The sequence below is a fragment of the Brassica oleracea genome, chromosome C8, assembly GCF_000695525.1.
Source record: "Brassica oleracea var. oleracea cultivar TO1000 chromosome C8, BOL, whole genome shotgun sequence".
Lineage (NCBI taxonomy): Eukaryota > Viridiplantae > Streptophyta > Magnoliopsida > Brassicales > Brassicaceae > Brassica > Brassica oleracea.
The window spans coordinates 17,387,649-17,410,044 of NC_027755.1; the positions used below are offsets into that span (position 1 = coordinate 17,387,649).

A 22,396-nucleotide genomic window follows, 5' to 3' on the forward strand; every position below is an offset into this window, starting at 1 on the left:
CTTTCATATTATTCAACCAAAGACATTTGATGCTTGGATTGTGTTAGTAAATGAACATTCATCTAGACATAGAGTTTGTTTAGGATTGCGTCTAAGCTTAAGGTTGATAGTTTGATTGATCGTTTGCCATCCTTAGTTCGAAACTTGATCACCCGAGGTCTAATCCCTATATCCGTGAGTTCTCTTTTCTCATAGTTAAGAAAGTATCATTTCGTTATTCCTTTTAGTTAGTTATAGTTTAAAAACCCTTTTAAAAACCATTGGTTGCACTTAGATTAAGTGATTACTTGCATTCTCGGTGCTTTCATATCTCTCAGAACTGGTTCGACAATCATTTATACTACAACATTTGTCTTAGGAGCCTTGAAAACTCTTAACATCAAACACCTCAGAGAAGCTTGGAAGAACCTTCTTCATGAGAATCCTGCTTCTAATGTTCTCATAGTTGTCATTGAGTCCCATGAGAAAATCAATGATGCGATTTGTTTCTCGTTCGGCTAAGAGATCTTCAACAGTGTGATTAGCAACCTGAAGACTGGAGAGTTCCTCCCACAATGAATGTGTCTTCGTGTGATATGAGGAGAGATCCATGCTTCCTTGCTTAAAGGAATGAAGTTGATGACGAAGCTTGTAGAGCCATGGGAGATTGGATTTGTGATAGCGTGTATGAAGATCCGTCCACATATCCGAAGCATTCTTGAAGTATAGAATACTTGTGTAGATCTGTTTAGTCACGTTATTCAAGAGCCAAGACTTGATCATGCTGTTGCAACGGCACCAGATCTTGAAATATGGATCATTCTCAGAAGGTTTGACTATAGAGCCATCAACAAAGCCTAGCTTGTTCTTAGACTCAAGACTAGTGGTCATAGATATAATCCAAACACCATGATTGCTACCATCAAGAGGTTCCGCAGTGAGAACTAATCCAGGATGATCGGAATTCAAGAGATGATACGGAGAATGAATGTTATCAGGTGAATCAGATACCTCAAAGTGACTCAGGGAAGCCGAAGTACCAGATCGAATGAAGTCGGCTCGATCCTGAGTTATGTTGACGACGCGAGCTGGATTGGAGCCAGAAGGATCATCGCGAGGTAACGGAGAAGAGGGTGAAAGAAACTCCGGAAGATCTGGTGAAGGACGACGATACTTCGATTTGCAGTTGCGTTTCCCCATTGAAATCGATCTCGAGATTTGAGATTGAATCGAGATTGCACAGGGAATCGACGGAGAGCGAATCGAAGAGAAATGAGACGATGATCGGAAGATTCCGATGAGAAACCGGTGAGAATCCGGCGAGGATCCAGTGAGAATTCGGCGATGAACGTGAGTGAAAGACGATGAGTGAGTGCGGAAGTTTGTTAGAGAACGAGCTCAAAATGCTCTGATACCATATGAGTAAAATAAACTCATTCTCATTAATTAACTTTCAATGTACAAGTGTTGGTATTTATACTATGTACAGACTTTGTTATCAACTGCTATACAAGGACTCTCTTTATACAAGTGACTCATTAGACTAATATAGATAATATATCCATCGTTTGTCGTCTTTTAAGGTCAGTTAGCTTTTAATTTCAACACCAAATCCCAAAACTCCTTATCCAAAGGTTCGCATCGCCAACAAAACTCGCTCAAAGACTCCCTACACTTATCAAGCCTCACCAAAACAGGAATCATCTCGGCCGGATCAGCTGTTCTCTTGTCCAATTCTTCGAACCTTATCTTGATCAATCTTATCACTGATACGTAATCTTGTTCCATTAGTCCTATCATCCTAATAACAATTATGTTCGGTCTCTCCATCGAGGTTTCTGGCCTGGCATTTATCTGTTCGAATAGATTCACCAAGAAATCGACTTGTTTGAAAATGCAATCGGTTGTGTAAGACGAGACTCGTTGAGTCTCCAAACGCTTTTCTTCAAATTTTTCTTTTATGTTTGGAGTAACGCCTAAAACCTCCGCAATGCATAAGTAAATATTAAGATATTTTTTGTACCTATATATTCAAATGAACAACAATTGTTAATAATCAAAATATAATAGAAAATAAAAGAATAATATCAATAAATATCTCTATCAATCTTTCTCATCCTTCAAACCAAAAGTATAACCAACACACATATATGATCTTACGTACCATTGAACCCATGGAACCAACTCTATAGTAAAACAAGATGAACCTACATTAAGATCGTCCAACTTAAGATTACTCTCTCCTTGGTTATAAATCAAATTACGATGACTATTAGTGCCACGATGACCATCTTCTCCTTCATAACCCTTTTCGGATTTAATCATATTATGGATAAGAATGAGACATTTAGAAGCCACGCACACGTCCGTCGTCACACACAGCCTCTGCACAATCCCACTGATGGTCTGAGGACAGTAACATGTAGCCATGGTTGATTGGAGAAATTTGACGTATTTGTCGGAAGGTGGTTTGTTCGAGGTATGAGTCGTGGCTTTCAAGATAGCTTCGTCAATGTTTTTGGTATTCACGGAACTACACAAATGAACCACGTTGAGTTTCATTTGCGAGGCTCTGTCTTTTAATTTGCCACTCAAGGTTGTGAACTTTCCCATGTGTTCAATTATTTTTTAATATCGATTTTATCTTTATGAAATGTTTGTATATTGAGAAATGTGGGTTTGCATTTTCTAATATTTGAAGGCTTCAGTCAATATATATATATTCTCAAATTTGTTATTGAGTAAGGTCAAATAGTAAAGATCAAACACGTTCTTATCTTCTTCTTTCCTTTTTAAAAAGCACGTTCTTATCTTGATAGTCATATCTTTAATTTTACACCTAAAAAATCATATCTTAATTACACATACTAGATTCTTAGACAATTATGTGGATTGTGAAAATTTATATATTTGATCATAACTTTTTTTAAATTGGTATAAATTTTCATAAATTTGTACTACCTCTTTTCTATCATTATTTTTGTGAAGTAAATATATAATTTATTTTTTCTAAATCATATAGCATGATTATTTATCTTTTTCCTTTCAAATTGAAAATTGGACAATTCTTTAAATTGGTTCTTTTAAGTTTTTGTCACAGAAAGAACACTCAAATAGCAAAATGACAAAACGAAGTTTCGTTAAAAAGACAAAAGACTATTTTACCTCTTGCTTTAGATATATATAAATAATAAAATTAATAAAATTAAAAACAATAAAAAGTTTCTTTTTGTAATTTCGAATTATATTCTTTTAATTTTAAACTTTTTATAATTTATAATAATATATTCAATTTTTTTGTCAAGTTTTCTTTTTAAAATTCTAAAATGTTTTCTGAAATTATTTTTAATATTTATAAATATAATTATATATTCAAAAACGATAAAACAATATAATAATAATTATATATTCAAAAATGTAAAAGTATATAAAATGTAATGGATTATAGTTTTGGACATATAATTTGAATTTAAAGTGCAATAGATATTTGGTAAGTAGAACTATTTTGTTGTCTAGTTGTTTTTATCACATTCATTTTGAAAATCACATTGATACATATGATATTTTGAAAAATGAGTCTTATGAGTAAAAATGAATAAAATTCATCTTCCAATAACACTAGATTTAGTTAGAATCAGAAAATCAATAATAACTAAACTTTTTCAATATCAAGGGATTTGAATGGATTTTGAAAATTCTTAAACCAATAACAATAGATTCTATTAAGATTTTTGAAATCCAAGAACCAATAACAATAGAATCTCAAAATTTTCAAAGTTCGTGAGAATTCAATTACCAATAACCCCTCCTTATATTATTATCTAATATGCACTTTAAGATTGAATATCTATATCTTGATATTTTATTAAAATGATATTTTTGAACTGTTTTATTTTCTTTTGTCCCCTTAATATCTTTATATATATATAAAGTAAATTTTGCTCTCCTTAAGTTTCCATCTCATCAGCAGATGCTCTATAAATTTGACACATTATCATTATTTTATTTAAAGTGATAACTTATCCCTAAATTTTATCTACTTCTTATTTATATCAAATCTATTAAAAAAAATAAAAAAATCCATCTTTTCTAATCAATGTTTCAATTGTCATCAAGCTTTTCAACAATTGATACTTTAGTAAAGGAAAATTTGCCCCTATAATCATACAAAAAATACAAATACACTATCTAACCAAAAACACTCTCTCTCTCCTCATTTCTCTTCATATCTCTCTTTAACTTCTCACTACATATCTAATTACCTCTTTTTTTGGTTGTTTGGCAAATAAGCCCTTTAGTAAAACTACATAATATAATTCAAAAATATCAAAGATAATAAATAGAAAAAATTAATAAAAACAAAAGAGACAAAATTAATTTTACCATATAGATTTTTCATGTTTCAAAAAAAACAGCCCTTAACAAAAAAAAGAGTTTCACAGTAGCAGTTTATTTTTGAATCACTAAACTGAACTTTAGAAAAACCAACAAAAAAAGAGCGAAAACCACAACCAATATTCAATACATAATCAAAATAAAAACTATAGAAGTCTAAACAATTAAAAATTAACAAAATATAACAAAAAATTTAATTTAGTGAAAACATAATTTTAAAATACATAAAGATCCATAATATAAAAGGAAAATTCAGAACAAAAACGAGAAAATCCATATATGGTATATTTCATGTTTCACTAAAGTTATAGTAACAAAAACGTGTATCTCTGGGTTTTTTTTTTACATTTTTAGTCACCTAACTCAAAAAATGAAAATGATAAGAAACAAATTGAATGAACCACAATCAACCACTAATACATCGTCAAAAATAGAAATTTAGAAAAAAAAGGTTAAAAAGTTAAAATATAAAACAAAACTATAAATAATTAGTGAAAATATTTTCAGAATACATAAATTAAAAGAATAAATATAAAATTATGAAAAAGTAGAGAAATATATTTAAAATATTATCTTTTCACTTTTCATTAAACTAACAAAAATTAGTAAATAATTTAAACTAAGATTTCAAAATTTACAAAAAAAAAAATATATTAATTTTTTAAAAAAATGTTATATCCCTTAAAATATCACATAAGAAGAGATTTTAACGTGCTATAAACATTTTAAAATAAATACTAATAATATATATATATATATATTCATTTTGTAACATTTGAAGGTTCAGGCGAATATTTCATTGTGTGTTATGCCAAAGACGGCCCTGTGGACACTAATCAAGTGTTCGGCGCAAACCTGAGACAGACTCGAAACAACAAGCAAAAGAGAAGCCTTAGCCAACAAGCTAGAATTCCTCAACAACTTGCAGATGTTTTGGAACGAAGCAATAGGAGGACTAGCCTCTGATTCCACCATCCTAGCCATTTTCAACAGCGCGGAAACTCATAAGAAATTGACATTCGACTGTAACAACAATTGAGACGATAATATGTTAAGATTAAAAAAATTATTTGGGCCTAATACGAAAGTAACAAAAGTAAAGAGGGACTATTTATGTAATATTATACAGATCGGGGGTGTTACAAATCTGAAACGATGAGGAGGGATAAATCACAAGGGAGGTTCTTCGTCGTCGTCCCGAAGCTTTTAGAAGGAAGCAGCTGTTTGTTTGTTTCCCAGTAATCCGACGAAGATGATCTCCCCGCGCAAGATCAAATCCGTTGATTTCTACAGGTTTGTTTCGCAGATTTACTCCACCACTCTGTTATATAAAACTTTGAAAATCTCCTCGATCTAGGCCATTTGTAATCTACGATTTGGATGCTGATTAGTGGTGGAAGAGGCGATCATGAAGCTGTGTAGGTTTTGCATAGCGTTGTCATGTGTGAAATTTGACTGTTGAACGAAGTTGATCTAAGTGTAGATTCTGGGTGAATTGTATCTGAGTCTGAGATTTGTATCCGTTGCCTGCAGGAAAATCCCGAGGGATTTGACAGAGGCGAGTCTTTCTGGAGCTGGATTGTCAATTGTAGCAGCTCTCTCTATGCTACTCTTATTTGGAATGGTTTAAGTTTACAACCTCACTGCTTTTGCTTACACTCTCAATCGATTCATCAAGTGTTTTAAGTCAAATAAAAAAAACTAATGTCACTCATGTAAAGTTTCGATCAGTGCATGGTTAGGAAAAATTGACTGGCGTTTTGACTTCGTTAAGTTTCGTATTTTACAGGAATTGAGTAGTTATTTGACTGTCAGCACAACGACGTCCATCATTATTGACAGGAGCTCTGATGGAGACTTCTTGCGCATGGATTTTAACATAAGGTGCAGCATTACTCTACTGAGTTTTTTTTGCCTTTCCAACACAGATGTTCATATGGTTTCAATTTTTGTAAGAGGGTAAAGAGTGCATAGACGTTGCTCTACTCTGTTTTGAAACGTTAGTTTATCTTAAGCAACGCGTTGTTTGTTGAATGCGTGCCATCATATATGTGTGATCCAATAAGAGGATAGCTAACTAGTTACGGATTCTCTTTCTTTCTTCTTTTTTTTTTGGCAGCTTCCCGTCACTTTCATGTGAATTCGCATCTGTGGATGTCAGTGACGTCTTAGGAACTGTAAGCTCTGTTTCATCATAAGTTCAATTAAAATAAAATTTTCCGTTGTTCCCTCTCCTGATTTTGCTAACTTTTGTTTTCAGAACAGGCTAAATGTAACAAAGACAATTCGGAAGTTTTCTATTGATTCGAATTTGACACCCACTGGTTCTGAGTTTCACTCCGGAGAAGTTTTATCGCACGTTAATCATGGAGAAAAATCTGCTGAAGAATTTGTTGAAGGTTCTGTATCACTTGGTGCCCGCAACTTTGACACATTTTTGCATCAGTAAGTAGTTATGTCCGTAGTGCACATTCGTACATAGATGCAAGAATACTGGGAGTATTTTCCTAGTACCTCTTTTTTTCTTACTTCTGTTGACAACATATCGATCATATATTTTGCAGGTATCCAATCTCGGTTGTTAATTTCTATGCTCCTTGGTGCTATTGGTGTAATCTCCTGGTAAACTCACCCTTTATCTTCTGTCTTCGGCTCTTATATATTCTAGATGTCACAGCATATTTTTCATCCAGAACCACATTGTGCTACTTGTTTCTTGGCAACGATCATATTAGCGTTTTTACTAGAGGTGATCCCTACAAGCTTAGACTACAATATACTGTACCTACTAAATCTTTCCTGAAAATCCTCTTTGTCTGTAATCGTAATAAGTTACTCATGGAAAGACTACACTTATATATGGTTCAAGTTGATTTTTTAATATCGACCTATACAAGTAGATTGGTTTTTAGTGGTACTTTATGCACAGTAAAGTGGTAACTATGCTGATCTTACTTACTTGAAGACTAACTTTAGGTTTCATTTTCAGAAACCATCATGGGAGAAAGCAGCAAACCAAATAAAAGAGAGGTATGCCATTATAGTCTGTAGATAAAGAATCTATGATACTATTTTTCCTAATAACTTTCTTGTTTTTGGTAGATATGATCCAGAAATGGACGGACGTGTTATTTTGGCAAAAGTTGACTGCACTCAGGAAGCTGATCTCTGTCGGAGGTAGATCCTATCATATTTGACCAGTTTTTTCATCTTGGCTTAAGCTACGAAAATAACTTTCCCTACCCTGCAAGAAGTACCATAGATAGCTTTTTAAGTTTGCACGAGCAGCTATTACACTCATCTCCACGGAATTCTTCATTGAAATTTATGCAAAAAGATGGAATTGAAACTAAAATTTTGCATAATGCATTCTCTGCAATCATATGCCAGCTTTAATTATGTATTCTCATAGTTCTCCTCTGAAAATGACTCCAGGAATCACATACAAGGGTATCCATCCATTCGGATTTTCCGCAAAGGCAGTGATCTTAGGTAATAAGATGTAACTCCTAGTTTACTTGTTTTCGTATAAAACACAATCATAATTTTCTCAATTCCTAGGAACTCTATCTGTTTGATTCTCTTGCTTAACAGGGATGACAATGCACACCACGATCATGAATCGTACTATGGAGATCGCGATACAGAAAGCTTAGTGAAGGTAGTTATTGTTCTAGGTTTCCTTTCAACATCTATACTGTGTCCCTTAGATAAGTTAAGCAAGAGTTGGGTTTTGTGCCACATTTGTAGCTTATATATGAATATTTTGCGTTCTCCTATAGATGGTGATAGGTCTGGTTGAACCAATCCATGTAGAGCCCCACAAACTAGCATTAGAGGACAAATCAGACAATGCATCGAAAACATTAAAGAAGGCACCTTCTACAGGAGGATGTCGAATTGAAGGATACATGCGTGTAAAGAAGGTAAGCTTTTGATGAAGAGAAACTACTCTTGCTTCGTCTGTTTGCCTTTAAGTCGCTTAAAAACTTGAATAGTTACTTTCCTATGATCTTTGCAGGTTCCAGGCAACCTAATGGTTTCAGCTCGCTCGGAATCTCATTCATTTGATTCTTCTCAGATGAATATGTCCCATGTCGTTAACCATCTTTCATTTGGAAAGAGGATTTTGCCTGAAGCATTTTCTGATTTAAAGCGCTTGGCACCGTATCTCGGCGGAAGTCACAACCGTTTGGACGACCGCTCCTTCATAAACCAACATGATCTTGGCCCTAATGTTACCGTAAGTTTTTGTATATTTCAGGAAAAATGTACTATTGAAATTGATATATTTGTGCTTTGTAGCATGCTCTAAGATGTTGTTTGCCATAAGGACAGATCGAGCATTATCTTCAAATAGTAAAGACAGAGGTATTGAAAAGCAACGGACATGCAATGATTGAGGAGTATGAGTACACAGCACATAGCAGCGTTACTCATACTTACTATTTACCAGTTGCCAAGTTTCACTTCGAGCTCTCACCGATGCAGGTAGACTTCAACATTCTTTTCTCTGCCTGCTCAACATTAAGTTTACACTGCTGATCCTTTTTCTTTGGTTGAAGGTTCTCATTACTGAAAACTCCAAATCCTTCTCACACTTCATTACCAACGTATGCGCCATTATCGGTGGTGTCTTCACGGTTAGTAGAGAACTTAGAAGCCTCTTGTTCTTGTTTATAATTCATTAATGCATATTCCCCTATGAAACGTGTTTATTTCCTTTTTCACCAGGTTGCCGGAATCTTGGATTCTATTCTCCACCAGACGATGACACTGATGAAAAAGATTGAACTTGGTAAAAACTTTTGAAGCTTTGCCTAAGAGTTTCATTACGTTTTCTATGTAACGAAACTAATTTTTTTTGTTATCTGTACACAACTAGATGAGAGGAAACTATAAAGTTAATAATATACTGGGAAAATGTTATCCTAATTAAATGTCCAAGTAGTATAAATCTCTAAAGCCGTCGGATGTTTTGATAACTTGCCAAGGGTCACAAGTTATTGTTTTGATAACTTGCCAAGGGTCACAAGTTATCACTTTGAAACTGAAAAACACTGGCAAAATCCAACATTACGCTTGCAAACGGTCCACCGGCCATGTCAAATAACCAAAGTGATGCCCTTTTCTTTGGCACTCGGTCTATTAGAATAACGCAACGATAAAGGGAATAAAGTCATGATCTTCATTTCGATATTAGAACTAGGCCTGGGCATAAAATCCGGAATCCGAAATCCGAGCCGAACCCGAACCAAAAAACCCGACCCGTTATCCGACCCGAAACGTAAAAATACCCGAACGGATTTTGTAGGGTGGTACAAAAAAATCCGAACCCGAAGTGTTATTAACCGAATCCGAACGGATAACCCGAAAATTCCAAAATTAATAGTCAATATAAATATTTTAAAATATATATAAGTATACCAATTATTAAATTCAATATTTGTGGTAAATTAATAGTCAATATAAATATTTTAAAATATATATAAGTATACCAATTATTAAATTCAATATTTGTGGTTATATTATATATAATAATAAATATTAAAATTCTAACAAATGGTTTAAGTCCACAATTAGTTATAAATAAGTATTTTATAATTTGCTCATTGAAATAAAAAATCTACACTCTATAAGCTAATACATATTGTTTAGAAATAATGTATGTTTTATCAATTTTATATGTGATAGATTAATTTTTATTTAATAGATGTTTTTCTTTATGCTTTACTTCAATAATTTTGTTTTTTACTTTGGTTATATCCGAACCGAACTGATATAACCCAAATCCGTACGATATATGATTACTTTATGAGTTTTATGATGCAATACAATTTTGAACCGAACCCGAAGTATTATAATCTGAACCCGATCCGTACTAATAAAATTTTAGTAAAGGATTCAGAAGCGGTACCCGAACGCCCAGCCTAATTAGAACCATCGATGATCACTGTTGCCGCAAAAACATAGAAGTCGCAAATGGTTTTTTAACATTAAACGAAAGATGAAAGTTGTGAAGGAGGTTTCAAAACTGAAACTAACAGAGTTTGATAAGTTGCAAAACGCTAGTAATCCAAAACCCAAAATACAATAACAGATTCGCAGATAATATAACTCAAGCAGTGATCTCCTTCTTGAGCTTTGCAAGTTCTTGCCTGACAACACCAGCTTTCTGCAGACAAAGCAACCAACCAACAAGCCATTAACACTTGAGTTTTTAACACTTATCATTGAATTCTCTCAAACTCTTCAACACACTGACCTTGATTTTGGCCAACATGATCTTGAACCTATCGAAGTCATTGAGGCTAGCCCTACGCTTCTGAACGATCAGCTTTCTACCCCATGAGCTCTTCTCCCACTTGTTCTTCACGTCTGCAAACACTTTCTAGAATCAGAAAGCAGCACTTTAACAAAATTTCAACATTACACATTGTAAAGAAGCACTCACCAGCCTTCTCCATGGCCTCAATCAAAGCCTTCTTCTTCGGCACTCGGTTGATCTCAATAACAATATCAGTAAGAGACAATCTCTTGAAATTCATTTGGATCCTCTCCATATCAGGGGCATCTACCAAAGCCTAAAACGACAAGACCAAAAAAACAAAGGTTCCGTAAATACATTTATAACACCAACTCAAGACTCAAAAGGTAATGCCTCAAGACTCAAAAGGTAATGCCTTTAATGTATGTAACCGAAAATAAATAAGCTTTAACTACAGATCGATCAAAACTCATTCAGACAGAGGAAGCTTGAAGCTAGTTCGAATACACAACAAAAAAAAAGAAGATAAAAGCTTACTCTGTTCTGGTCGACGACATCGACGATGACGACAAGCTTTCCATGGTCTTTTCCGTAGTTTACAAGGGCAACTCTCCCTATCTCCACGTACCTCTTGAAAACCTGAGCAAACACAAACAATCAATGAGATCTTACAACCTTGGTCGATGTTAAAGACATAAGCTTCACTTGATTGGAGACAAGTGAACCATAATCACGCGAAAGCATCAAGAAGGAAGATGTCGGAAATGTATGTCTCACCATTTTCGCCGCCGGTAGGTTGGAAAGGTGGGAAGCGAAGTGGGACGAGCAACAGCGTAAGCGTCTAGGTTTATGTAGTGAAGAGACTATATAGTTAACTACTTTAGGGTTTTCTATTTTGGGCCTTAATTAAAACCCCAACGGGCCCATTAATGAATAGCGCAATAAAATTGAAAGCCCAGTATGGTGACGTAAGATATCACGGAGTCGACTATCTTTGGTGTTTGGTTGGAACCATACGTTTGACTCGTCACTAGCTTTGCTCTTGCCATCTCTATTGCATTCGTTACAAATCTTCCTGATCTCTGGTGACTGGAAATGTAACCTTCTCAATATAAAAACATGTGCATTATTTTTAATAGACTCAAAAGACTTTATGTATCATCTAATCATCTTGTGATCTTTCTCTTTTCTTAGTGAGTTTTTGTTAGATCATTCGCACGGTATTGCGGATCAAGTTGTCGATAATTTATTAATTTTTTTTAATTTAATTCTATAGCTTCTTGGATAATTACCCGTATTTTGGTGATATTTATAACTAAATCAAAATTTTAAGCTTTTCCGCATAAACTACAATATACTAAAAATCAGGATGTTACAGAAATTTGGATGCTAAGAAATCATGTTCTGGAACCATTATAATTCATAGGAAGTAATGTTGTATCTAAGTTTCTTTCGTCTATTTAGGCTTGTGTCTGTCTCTCTGTCAGACAAATAGTAGAAAAGCTTACCTGAAAGTATTTTCTGTTGTCTTCTCTTTTACTACAGACTAAGAAATAGCATTGGTGACACTCATGATTCTCCGGTGGAAAGTAATCTAGAAGAATCTTGAAACCTTAAATTACTACACTCTCAACATATACACAAACACCATACATTTCTTGTTTTCTCATGATCTTCAAGACCAAAGCCACAATTATTTTAAAGAGCAAGAGTATATTAGTGAGAATATATTTGCATCAGTTACTTTTGATAAATGAATACAAGTTTCTTGGATGAAACAAATCTTTGAAAACGATACATAAACGTTCTCTTCAAGTTCCTTGACCATGGCTAAACAGAAAGCAACTTACATACTTGACTAATACAAACCTAAACATTTCTTAAAACCGATCATTAATAATCACAAGAAACGTTGTGATCACGAGGAGAATCGATGGCAAGAATCTGATACATGATAACCTCTCCCCATGACTCTTTTTCGGGAAATACTTAGGAAGCTCACATTCTTCTCCATTAAAGAAAACTCTCTTAGGGAATCCATCACCTCTTGGAATATTCAAACTCCCCAAATGCTTTTTAAATGATATAACCGACTGCATTTTCCCTGGAACCTGCGGGTCTCTAGCCGGGTTCGACCCGTTAGTGAGACCAATCAAGTAGTTCATACCACGAACTCCTTGAAAGAAAATGATCTGGTTCTTAGGTGGAACTCTCGTCCCATTAAACGAGTAAACATTCTCATACCCTAAACCAGCTTTACCCAAATCCACAGCAGCAAACCAGTCCTCCACTGCATTAGCTCCCCAGTTAAACAACGTTACCCTCGCCGACCATCCATCAGCGTAGTCCGAGTTAACATGCCAGTTTAAGCTGATTCCGCAGTTGTCAGGACAAGGAAGCTTCTTAGGAACAGCCATGTGTTTCCTCCTTGCCCACACTTTTGCCTTTAACGTCCTGTTTTCAAACGGTACCAAGAGCGAGTCTGGAGGGAGGAGAAGAGGTCTTGCATTGGCGTTGCAAGTGTCTGTGTCGATATCTCCGCAGCCACAAGCACATGTGTTGCAAGGGATGGCTGAGTCGTTGTAGAAGGCTGAGTAAGACACGCAGCAACGAGCAGCTTTTGGTTTAGGTTTGGTTATGTTGCAGACGACTTGCCAGCTAGCGATTGCGTAGGTGGTTGCTTGGAGACCGCTCGGGTCAGGGAACCCCGTCGCGTCGACTCTTATAGGTGTTCCGCACTTGTACTGAGGATTGACTATACCGTCGATCTTCCAATGCTGAGGAGGAAAGAATGCTGTTCTGTTCTGATCTGGTGGCACCTTGTATACCTAGACCAAACACATCAAAACATGTTTTAGACCAAAGCCTATACCAACATAACCGATTCAGGACAGCCGGATGAAACATTCGCTTTGGTACTTATATTTTAAAGAGCTATTATATATATGTTGTAAGACCTCCAAATTATATAAATTATTATATATTTAAACTAACGTAAAAATGTTTATGATTCATCTATCTATACAAACACTATAAATAGTATGTTTAGGACAAACCTGTAGCTGGAAGATGGCTCTAGACTTAGAGGAATCCATATGAGCTGGCAAGAGAGTCCCATTCTTGCAGCAGAAAGGTAACTTGCCGAGGAGTTTATCTTCTTTACGCTCAGCCGGTAAGTCTTTGATGATCGGTTTCTTCTGACAAGTAGCCACCTGAGAGAAATCAAGATCCCCATAGAACTGCCCTGCCTTGCTGTGCAAGCATTCTGAAGGGTTTTTCTCAGCTGAGTAGGCTCCACGCAACGAGTGTATGAACTCTCCTCGCATCCACTCCCATGTCAAGTTCCAGTGGTCTAACCGTCCTAAGGGACTATCGTTGTCTATAGTCACCTGTCCCACATGTCAGTTTCAGTCATCTATGTATATATGGATCTCTCAAGGTTTTAAAAAAAATATTCGGGTTTTCGGTTTGGTAATTGATTACTTTGGCTTTCAATTTTTTTCCGAAAAAAATTATACCCAAACCATACCAAAAATCTGAAACAAACCAAAATTCGAACTAAAATAAACCAACTACCCAAATTTTAAATCAAACTTATCCAAAATTTTAACAAGATTCAACTAAAATTTAAAACTTTAGCTAAGTTGGTAGGATTTTCAAAAATCGAATTAACTGAATACCGAACCGAATTATATTTCAAGTTAATTATGCAAGATTTAGGCCGAACCAAACTAGCCGAACCGAATAACCTGAACAAACCAAACCCGCAGGCCTAGTTATATCGATAAGATTGATAGATTGGTGACTCGCCTGCGCCATGTAGTTGCTTGTGTAAGCTTGAAGAACATCATAGATTATATTCAGGTCGCCGTGTCGCCTACGCATGAACTTGGTTTTCTTCTTTTCTTTTGCTTTAAACTTTGGGTTCCTCTTGCAACAAACTTGCATTGTACCACCTGACCAGGAAACAAGACCGGAAGAATAAAAAACCAATCATAACCGATTGTTTCTTCAGTAGCAAGAAACTAAGAGGAGCTAGGGTTTACACACCTTTAGAATTAGCAGCAGGGCATTCCCATCCATCATTTACGAGCTTGATCGTTCTCGGCAGTGGCGTAGCCGTGCCTCTACCACCAAAAAGCGTTCCGGTGATCTCGATATTAGTTGAGATCTGAGTGTAATCTCCAGCTGTTTCGATCGAGGTCTTTAGATCTGTATTAGGAGAACCAATGAAAGTTGTCCCATTACTTGCATCGTAAGGAAAGTCACCATCCGATGAGACAGCTCCTGTCGCGGAGACAATGATCTCTCTATGGCGGTACCCTACAAACATCTCCCAACCTTTGACCTCTTCAGTGCCCGTGTTGACGATCATGGCCGTTGCCTTGAACGACCAGGCTTGTGCCGTTACGTTTTTGGTCCGAGGATATAGCTTTTCGCGGCCGCCGGAGCTGTAAGACATGTAAACTCCGTTGCAACGGGCGAGACCTGGTGGAGGAGTGTCTTTCTTCTCAGCATCTTCGCCGTAGTCTTGAGCAAGAGATGGTGTCGGAAACAGAAGAAGGTTGGTTATAGGTAATAGAAGGAGAAGAAGGTTTAAATGAACGTAACGTATCTTCATCTCTACCGTGTTTCCTAAGTTTCTTAGGACGCAAGAAAGAGGAAATGGAGAAGAAGAGGAGAGATGATCAAAAAGCTTAAGTGAATTAGAGAGGCCGAGAGCATAACGGCTTCTCTTCCTCTAGTTCTTCCCTGTTTTCCCGGAGAAACAGAGATAATATACAAAAATAATTTAAAGGAGAAAAAATAACGTAAATTAATATCACACTAATGTCAAATTTGGGTACACCTGACCTGAAATAAATTTTGTACCAAGACCTTTCGATAGAGAGAAGACAACCGCCGAGGTTATTATCGTCATTTACTTGACTTCCTAAACCCTCTGTGTCCATCGCAGTATTCAAAGCCTCTGGTAAATTAACTAGCCAACACTGGCTAGTTCAAATGTTTTACTGAATTAGCCTCGTTGGAATTGGTTGAAAATGCCAAAACAAGAACAATAGTAGTAATTAAAGGTATGAGAACCGTATGGAAAGATATTCAGAGAAGAGATGAAGTCAACTAAGCTTTCTTAGCAATCTCATATTACACAAGAAGAAAAGTGTAACGCAATAGAACATACGACAATGATTCGGAATAAACCAGTAACAAGAGATCATCAAACAGGTACTTATGGTTTTTGGAACGGGAGGATAACAGTAAAGAAAACAGACTAGGAACAATGCAACACAAGCAGCTCAGAAACCATGGATCTTGATGTTGTCCTTCTTCACAAGCCCAGCCTGTTCCATGAACAAAAGGAAGGGAAATAAGATCCAACAATCTTTTAGTTTAGCTTTATTTATTGAAAGGGTGTGATTATTGCCTGGACAAGGAACGTGGAGACGTTCTTCCTCTGGTCGCCTTGAAGCTGAATAACCTACACATATGCACAGTTGCACAATTAAAAGAAAGCACATATGTAAAGGACACTAAGAGCAAAGCTTTGTGGGTTATCTTCAACTGCTTACTGCATTATTCGAATGGTGATATGGTAACAAAAAACACGCACCTGTCCAAGTTCAGAGTCTTGAACGACAGTTCCGTTGCAACAAAACTCTTTCTTGAGATCCTTAAGTATCTTGGTGTAGCTGTACTCTTTCTTCAGCCCCTGGACAGTTGTCAAGCTTTTCCTACCATTACGCTGCTGCACACGGATGTGGACGTACTCCTTTGTTCCCGCACCTGAGTCCTCAGCATTCGCATCAGCAAACGGGTCTGCAAAAGAATCCAAAAGAAACTCATCAACTCATACCAACCCCAGCATGATTATTGATCGAATCTATAATTGGAACTTACCGAAGGCAGTAGGGACCTGGGAATCAAGTTCAGACATGAAACTTTGTTGATCTGATGGGCAAATAGGACAGAGAAGCTGAGACCTGAATAAGATTACCAACAGTCACATAAGAATTTACACACGCAAAAGGGTAAAAAACATTATAAGATCATAAGATAAACATAACACGATAACAAACAATAAACAGACAACAATTCTAGTACACGTCACCTTCAATTAGAGATTATTGATTAACCAGAACTAAAAAAACAACTCTAGATCATCTGGGTACGGATCATACCCCAAGAACCTAGTTAGGCAGATCCACTTGAATTACAAAAAACATGTAAAGAAAAAAAAAACACAAATCCACCAAATTTCCAAAGAGATCAAATCAAGATCCGGTTTTCCTCAATTCAACAGCGAATCCGATAGATCATATACAAAATCTCGCGTCCAGTCTTATGGATCGGGCGGCGAAAGCAGAGTACAGCTCGAAAATTACAGAAATCAAAGAACGAACAAGGGGAAAATGACGATCTGCTGAAGAACGATAACAAACACTGATTAAAAGGAGGACGATTGTACCTGATTCGAGAATTAGGGTTTCGAGGATCTGATAATCAAAGAAGAGAGAGAGAGAGAGAGAGAGATAGAGGAAACCCTAGATTCGGATAAAGGCTGCAACTTCTGTTTCTGGTGGGAGATAAAGTCACGAGAGGAAGATGTGATATATTTTGGTCTCGAATTGTATTCTGTGATCTCTTGTTGTGTTTGGGCTTTATTCTTGTCTTCTTAGTGGGCTTGGGCTTTATGCGTATCCACTTTGTAGCTTTGTGCTTCTTTACACCAGTTCGAACCCTGTGTACTCAGTAGGCATCGACGTTTGGTGGTCCGTTCGGTTTCGGTCCGGATGATTCGAATTTTCAGATTTTCAATGTTGTGCTTATAAGTACCGTTTGGTTTTTACTAATTATCGGATCGGGTTCGGTTGGTTCCTTCCGGGTTCGGTTCGGATCGGATTTAACCAATGTTTAAAATCGAACAAAAATATATTTTAAAGAACCTCAAAAATTGACCAAAAAAATTTCAAAAGATATAAATTATTTACAAATCTAATTAAAAATTAGTTAAACTATCTAAATTAACTAAAAAGTATTCAAAATAACAAATAAAACAAACTACAAAAATATTTTGAATACTCTAAAATATCTAAATCACCTTAATATATATAAAAACATTAACATATTTAACTAATTTTGGATATCTTCGGATCCTAATTCGAATTTCGGTTCGGTTCGGGTTATAACCAAAGTCCAAAGTAGTAATCTCATGAGTCTCATTCGGATATTTTTGTAAAACAGTTCGGATTCGGTTTCGGTTTTTCCGGTTCGGGTTAAGGTCGGTACTTCGGATTGAGTTAAAAACGTTCAGGCCTAGTACTCAGTCTACTTTTATCGAGTTACTAGAATTAGTTGGATTGAGTTAGTTTGTAAGACCATCTTTATCGGTGGTTTCAGGGGTTTTAGAGAAAAAGTTAGTGGCGGACCCCACATATCACCATAAAACCGATGCCAAAAGTGATCTAATAAGGATCAACAATTGTTGGTTTCAAGTACTGTTTGCGGGCCCCACTAAGACGTGGCTGTCCGCAATTGGTTTCTCTTTAATTTTTTTTTTTTGGAAATTAAAAAAAAAAAAAAAAAACTCTTCAACCCATTTTGGGATAATCATGCTCTATCATGCCGAACAACTGCAGTCTGTAGTACAGTGATAGTGATAACAAAAATATATAGATTAACTTTGATGCGGTGCACTACGGTATTTTACCATTCGAACTCTTTGGATTGCATAATTACTGTAACATATTGCTTATTAATATACAGTAGTATATGCAAAATGATTAATATAATTAATTTAGATACACATGCTATTTTTTTTTATAAACTCTATCGACTGATCCGGTTGACATTAGAAAAAATGTACATAATGTTACAGAGTGGACTGAGTACCATAATGTCTAAACATATGCTATTAAAATGCATTTATTTTTCGATAACGTATGAGTGAAAATTTATCAAAGTTAAGTGGAATTTTAAAGGTATGGAAAAACATATGATATATCGGAAATGATTTGTGACGAAGTAAGAGTGAACAGTTATAAAAAAAATTAAGAGTGAAACTAAAGCAATGAGAAAAATCATTAAGTAATTACACAGACAGAAAAACAAATATTTCGATTTTTCTCACGACGGTTGAACAGGGTAGGTCCATGAACCTAGTGAGAGAGCGCTGAGTGCCCCCACAATTATTTTCACAAGAAAAAATTAGATAATCTTTACAGTTTCACTTGAGTTGATCTATATTTGATTAATGTTTGTATTAAGATTTTGTTTGTATCTTATAAACTCTTCATAATATTAATATCTATTTGATTTATGGGAAATTTTCAAGTTTTGTTTATCTTGTACTTTTTTTTCACGATGAGATACAGAGATAAATCTTAGTACGAATCGGCGAAGGTCGAGTTGCGAGTGTCAATCCAGTGTGGCACACTTGTGTTAACATATGAGAAAACACGCTTCTTTGTTCGAGCTTGTCTTGCTAGGAAGTCTGCTTTGGTGTTACTGGATCTGTCCTTATAGACCACTTGTCCGTCTTGGTAGGACGCCCATAGAGTTTTAAACTCGTTAAATTCAGCTGCAAAGGCTGGCCAATCATCAGGTATAGTGATCATTTTGACTAACTCTTGGGAGTCAGTAACAAAGTAATTGCAGTAACGCTGATGAGATAAACATTTCAGAGCCCATACCAAATTTTTTAGTTCAGTGTGGAGTGGCGAGAGTTGCTTATGAGGCCTTGGAGTCCGAGAATATCTATCTTGTACTTATCAGTGCCATTGTCTGAATGGTTATACACATATCATTTAATTTGAACTCAATGGTAAACAATGGACTAACAAGTAAAAAAACTAACGATTATTGAAAGCAAGCAAATATAATGCACAGTAATTTTTATATGATTTTGCTGTTCTTCTGATAGCATGCGTTATTTTATAGTATTTTTTAGTTTCTTATAACCATGCTTTCAATATTGAATTACTCGGAAACACAGTTTAGCCTTCGTTTTAAAATATTAGTCGCATGTCAGAATATGAGCTACATGCAAGCAACGCAACCCCCTTCTGGTCCCCGGTCCCTCGAGTTTGAAGACGACATTGAGAACCCTCAGGGCCCACAGCTGAAAGTAACGCTATTCCAGCAATGCTGCAATGAGCTTCGCCAGGAAGACACAATTTGTGTTTGCCCAGCCTTGAAGCATGTATCCGAAGAAGTTAGAATCCAGTTTGAACAGGAACAACATCAGGGACTTCCCCAAATAGTGAGCCGTATCTACCAGACCGTAAACCAAACCCTCTGGAGTGTTTATACCACGGCAATGAGTGTAGTTGTTGATGAATGTTACCACTACACAGTTATCGCGTGTGTTCTATAAAAATGTAACTTAAAAGTTTGGGCTAATGTAATTGGAACTACTCTGTAAACCGTAATAAAAGAGTTTTTTTTCTTGTTATTAGTCTTGCAGCTTTTCAAAATGTGATAGAAGGATACGCCAAAAAGAGAAGAAAAAAACAATCGATCAGTCTATTCACAATTATGCTAGTCTAATGAACATGAGTGGTCATCAATGATAAAAATCATCCTCTAGCTAGGATCAACCAATTACTCAAATCTGGTAACAAACGCTTAATTTGTTATGTACATATCTAATTAAATACCTCTGATACTGTTTCATACTAAATTCATTCAATTTTGGATGATTAAAAATGATGCAGAAACTCTTTGATCAGATCTACAATTTTCTACATCATGATTTATCGTCTAGTACATAGAAGACAAAATTAACCATCTTTCACATTTGATTTCTTTATCATATAATATAATATGATAAAAAAAAATTTAGAAACATTTCATATATGTATAATATGTATATTCAGTGAAAATAAAAGATCCATTCAGTATAGGCACACACATGTCAAAGCAATGGTGTTTTATTATTTTTTGGGAACTGAAGTAACTCGAGCATCTTAACAATTCATAATGGATCTCTTAATTATATTATATTAGTATTTAAGGAGTTAATTTTGGTAAGAGAATTACCTAAGAACCTTGATACTTTTGCTCCTCCATTGCAAGTCTCTTATTTTAGGGTTCTTAAACTTTTTTAACATTTTTTATTAAAATTAATATTTTTTATTACATAAAACATAATAAAAGATAACATTTTAAACATAGACTTTTAAATAAAAACTTGAAAACAAAGATTAGTAAAATAAACGAAAATTATTTGAAAGAAACATCCGAGCTCAGTTGTTGTCTTCATCACGTCCAAATTTTTCCATCTATATTCAACTAAATCATCTTTCAGTTGTTAATGCATTTGTCTATCACGAATTCTTGTTCGAACATCCATCATATTTGCGATATTTGTAGGGATATCTTTAGAATACGTGAGATCGACATGTGAACTTCCGTTGTCTTCTCTTTGTTGGAACTCTGAAACATCAAATTGAGTGTATTCATCTCGTTCGTCATCTATTATCATATTATGGAGTATGATACATGCTCTCATAATCTTCCCAATTTTGACTTTATCCCAAAACATCGCCGGATTTTTAATAATGGCAAAGCGAGCTTGCAAGACTCCAAAAGCACGCTCGACATCTTTTCGGACAGCTTCTTGACGTTGAGCAAATAAAACTGCTTTCGGCCCTTGTGGTATACGAATAGATTGGATAAAAGTTGCTCATTTCGGATAAATACCATCGGTGAGATAGTAAGCTATAAGATACTCTCTTCCGTTGACATAGAAAGTGACATTTGGAGCTTGACCTTTTATTATGTCATCAAAAACCGGTGAACGATCAAGAACATTGATATCATTTAATGTACCTGGAGGTCCAAAAAACGCATGTCATATCCAGAGATCGTATGAAGCAACTGCCTCTAAAACGATTGTTGGTTTACCCGAACCACGAGAATATTGCCCTTTCCAAGCGGTGGGACAATTCTTCCACTCCCAATGCATACAATTGATGCTTCCTATCATCCCGGAAAATCCACGATGCTCTCCAACATAAAGTAGACGTTGAAGATCAGCATGTGTTGGTCTTCTTAAGTACTCATCGCCGAACAAATATATTATGCCTTCCACAAAATTTTCTACACATAACCGAGTTGTTGTTTCACCGAGCCGGAGGTATTTGTCGACCGTATCACCCGCACAACCATATGCCAAGACACGAATGGCTGCAGTACACTTTTGAAGGGGAGAGAGACTAATCCTTCCGAGACCATCTTTCTTTTCCCGAAAGTATTGAACGTCGTTGGAGAGTCGATCAACAATGTGAATGAACAATGGCTTGTTCATTCAAAAACGTCGTCGGAAGAAATTTGGAGGACACGTCAGAGTTTCACTGAAATAATCATTTCATAATCGAATATGCCCTTCTTCACGATTTCTTTCGATATAAGCTCGTTTTTTTCTTTGTTTCTTTGGTTCTTCTTGATGACCAATGGTAAAATTCTCAAAGGTTTGATCAAAATATTGATCAAATGTATCATCAAATGAATCTTCAAAAGTGGTTTGAGAGGAAGATGTCATACTTGTGATCCAAAAGAGATTTTTTTTTTAATTAATAATCTTGGTTTGGTGAGAAAAGGGTTAATGTATTGGTGATTTGGCTCTGATCTTGGTTTGGTAAAAAGAGGAAAAAATGTCTTGGCTTGGTAAGAAGAGAGCAAAAGATAGAGTGACTTTGTGATCAAAGATTATAATTGTTTGTTGAGAAAGCGAGAGATTTTGATGAAACAAGA

The 22,396-nt window shown here is 35.6% G+C and overlaps 6 protein-coding genes across 6 annotated transcripts in view; 1 reads left to right on the forward strand and 5 right to left on the reverse strand.

Annotated features, from left to right (window-relative positions):
• The window catches only part of LOC106308802, a 3,028-nt gene extending 1,849 nt beyond the window's left edge, over positions 1-1,179 (reverse strand). The window contains exon 1 of the mRNA XM_013745920.1: positions 388-1,179. Coding sequence (XP_013601374.1) covers positions 388-1,179 — 792 coding nt within the window. The remainder of the gene's footprint in view (positions 1-387) is intronic.
• A 384-nt stretch (positions 1,180-1,563) lies between these two features.
• Positions 1,564-2,664, reverse strand: LOC106308803 (putative clathrin assembly protein At5g65370). The gene is given in 4 exon segments (XM_013745921.1): positions 1,564-2,002; positions 2,144-2,603; positions 2,606-2,630; positions 2,632-2,664. Coding segments are annotated over 4 exon segments (957 nt in total).
• Positions 2,665-5,532: 2,868 nt separating this feature from the next.
• Positions 5,533-9,339, forward strand: LOC106307481 (protein disulfide-isomerase 5-4-like). Its single transcript, XM_013744451.1, has 15 exons — positions 5,533-5,667; positions 5,908-5,998; positions 6,164-6,258; positions 6,494-6,551; positions 6,635-6,819; positions 6,939-6,996; positions 7,364-7,404; positions 7,477-7,551; positions 7,810-7,866; positions 7,969-8,035; positions 8,157-8,300; positions 8,396-8,617; positions 8,713-8,865; positions 8,940-9,017; positions 9,109-9,339. The coding sequence occupies exons 1-15, from the start codon at positions 5,627-5,629 to the stop codon at positions 9,184-9,186; spliced, it is 1,443 nt and encodes a 480-aa protein (XP_013599905.1). The 5' UTR covers positions 5,533-5,626; the 3' UTR covers positions 9,187-9,339.
• A 1,005-nt stretch (positions 9,340-10,344) lies between these two features.
• LOC106309856 (60S ribosomal protein L14-2) lies at positions 10,345-11,488 on the reverse strand. Its single transcript, XM_013746999.1, has 5 exons — positions 11,420-11,488; positions 11,180-11,281; positions 10,829-10,958; positions 10,640-10,752; positions 10,345-10,549 (listed from the first exon to the last, which is right to left on the reverse strand). Exons 1-5 carry the CDS (start codon positions 11,420-11,422, stop codon positions 10,493-10,495), a joined length of 405 nt encoding a protein of 134 aa, XP_013602453.1. The 5' UTR covers positions 11,423-11,488; the 3' UTR covers positions 10,345-10,492.
• Positions 11,489-12,522: 1,034 nt separating this feature from the next.
• On the reverse strand, positions 12,523-15,594 carry LOC106308804 (COBRA-like protein 11). Its single transcript, XM_013745922.1, has 5 exons — positions 15,568-15,594; positions 14,693-15,383; positions 14,453-14,598; positions 13,699-14,031; positions 12,523-13,470 (listed from the first exon to the last, which is right to left on the reverse strand). The coding sequence occupies exons 1-5, from the start codon at positions 15,592-15,594 to the stop codon at positions 12,523-12,525; spliced, it is 2,145 nt and encodes a 714-aa protein (XP_013601376.1).
• A 153-nt stretch (positions 15,595-15,747) lies between these two features.
• On the reverse strand, positions 15,748-17,234 carry LOC106309602 (protein translation factor SUI1 homolog 1). Its single transcript, XM_013746661.1, has 5 exons — positions 17,107-17,234; positions 16,541-16,621; positions 16,254-16,459; positions 16,068-16,121; positions 15,748-15,984 (listed from the first exon to the last, which is right to left on the reverse strand). The coding sequence occupies exons 2-5, from the start codon at positions 16,575-16,577 to the stop codon at positions 15,940-15,942; spliced, it is 342 nt and encodes a 113-aa protein (XP_013602115.1). The 5' UTR covers positions 16,578-16,621; positions 17,107-17,234; the 3' UTR covers positions 15,748-15,939.
• Between the last annotated feature and the right edge of the window lie 5,162 nt (positions 17,235-22,396).

Coding starts and splice junctions, on each gene's coding strand:
- LOC106309856 (XM_013746999.1), bottom strand. Junction 10,959..11,179: donor ATGTCGTCGACCAGAACAGA/GTAAGCTTTTAT, acceptor TTGTCGTTTTAG/GCTTTGGTAGATGCCCCTGA. Junction 10,550..10,639: donor TCATGTTGGCCAAAATCAAG/GTCAGTGTGTTG, acceptor CTTTGTCTGCAG/AAAGCTGGTGTTGTCAGGCA.
- LOC106309602 (XM_013746661.1), bottom strand. CDS start 16,577: ATGTCTGAACTTGATTCCCAGGTCCCTACTGCCTTCG. Junction 16,460..16,540: donor CCAGGTCCCTACTGCCTTCG/GTAAGTTCCAAT, acceptor ATTCTTTTGCAG/ACCCGTTTGCTGATGCGAAT. Junction 16,122..16,253: donor AAGACTCTGAACTTGGACAG/GTGCGTGTTTTT, acceptor GCATATGTGTAG/GTTATTCAGCTTCAAGGCGA.
- LOC106308804 (XM_013745922.1), bottom strand. CDS start 15,594: ATGGACACAGAGGGTTTAGGAAGTCAA. Junction 15,384..15,567: donor CAGAGGGTTTAGGAAGTCAA/GTAAATGACGAT, acceptor GGGAAGAACTAG/AGGAAGAGAAGCCGTTATGC. Junction 14,032..14,452: donor CAAGCAACTACATGGCGCAG/GCGAGTCACCAA, acceptor CATGTGGGACAG/GTGACTATAGACAACGATAG.
- LOC106307481 (XM_013744451.1), top strand. CDS start 5,627: ATGATCTCCCCGCGCAAGATCAAATCCGTTGATTTCTACAG. Junction 7,405..7,476: donor GCAAACCAAATAAAAGAGAG/GTATGCCATTAT, acceptor TGTTTTTGGTAG/ATATGATCCAGAAATGGACG. Junction 9,018..9,108: donor TTATCGGTGGTGTCTTCACG/GTTAGTAGAGAA, acceptor CTTTTTCACCAG/GTTGCCGGAATCTTGGATTC.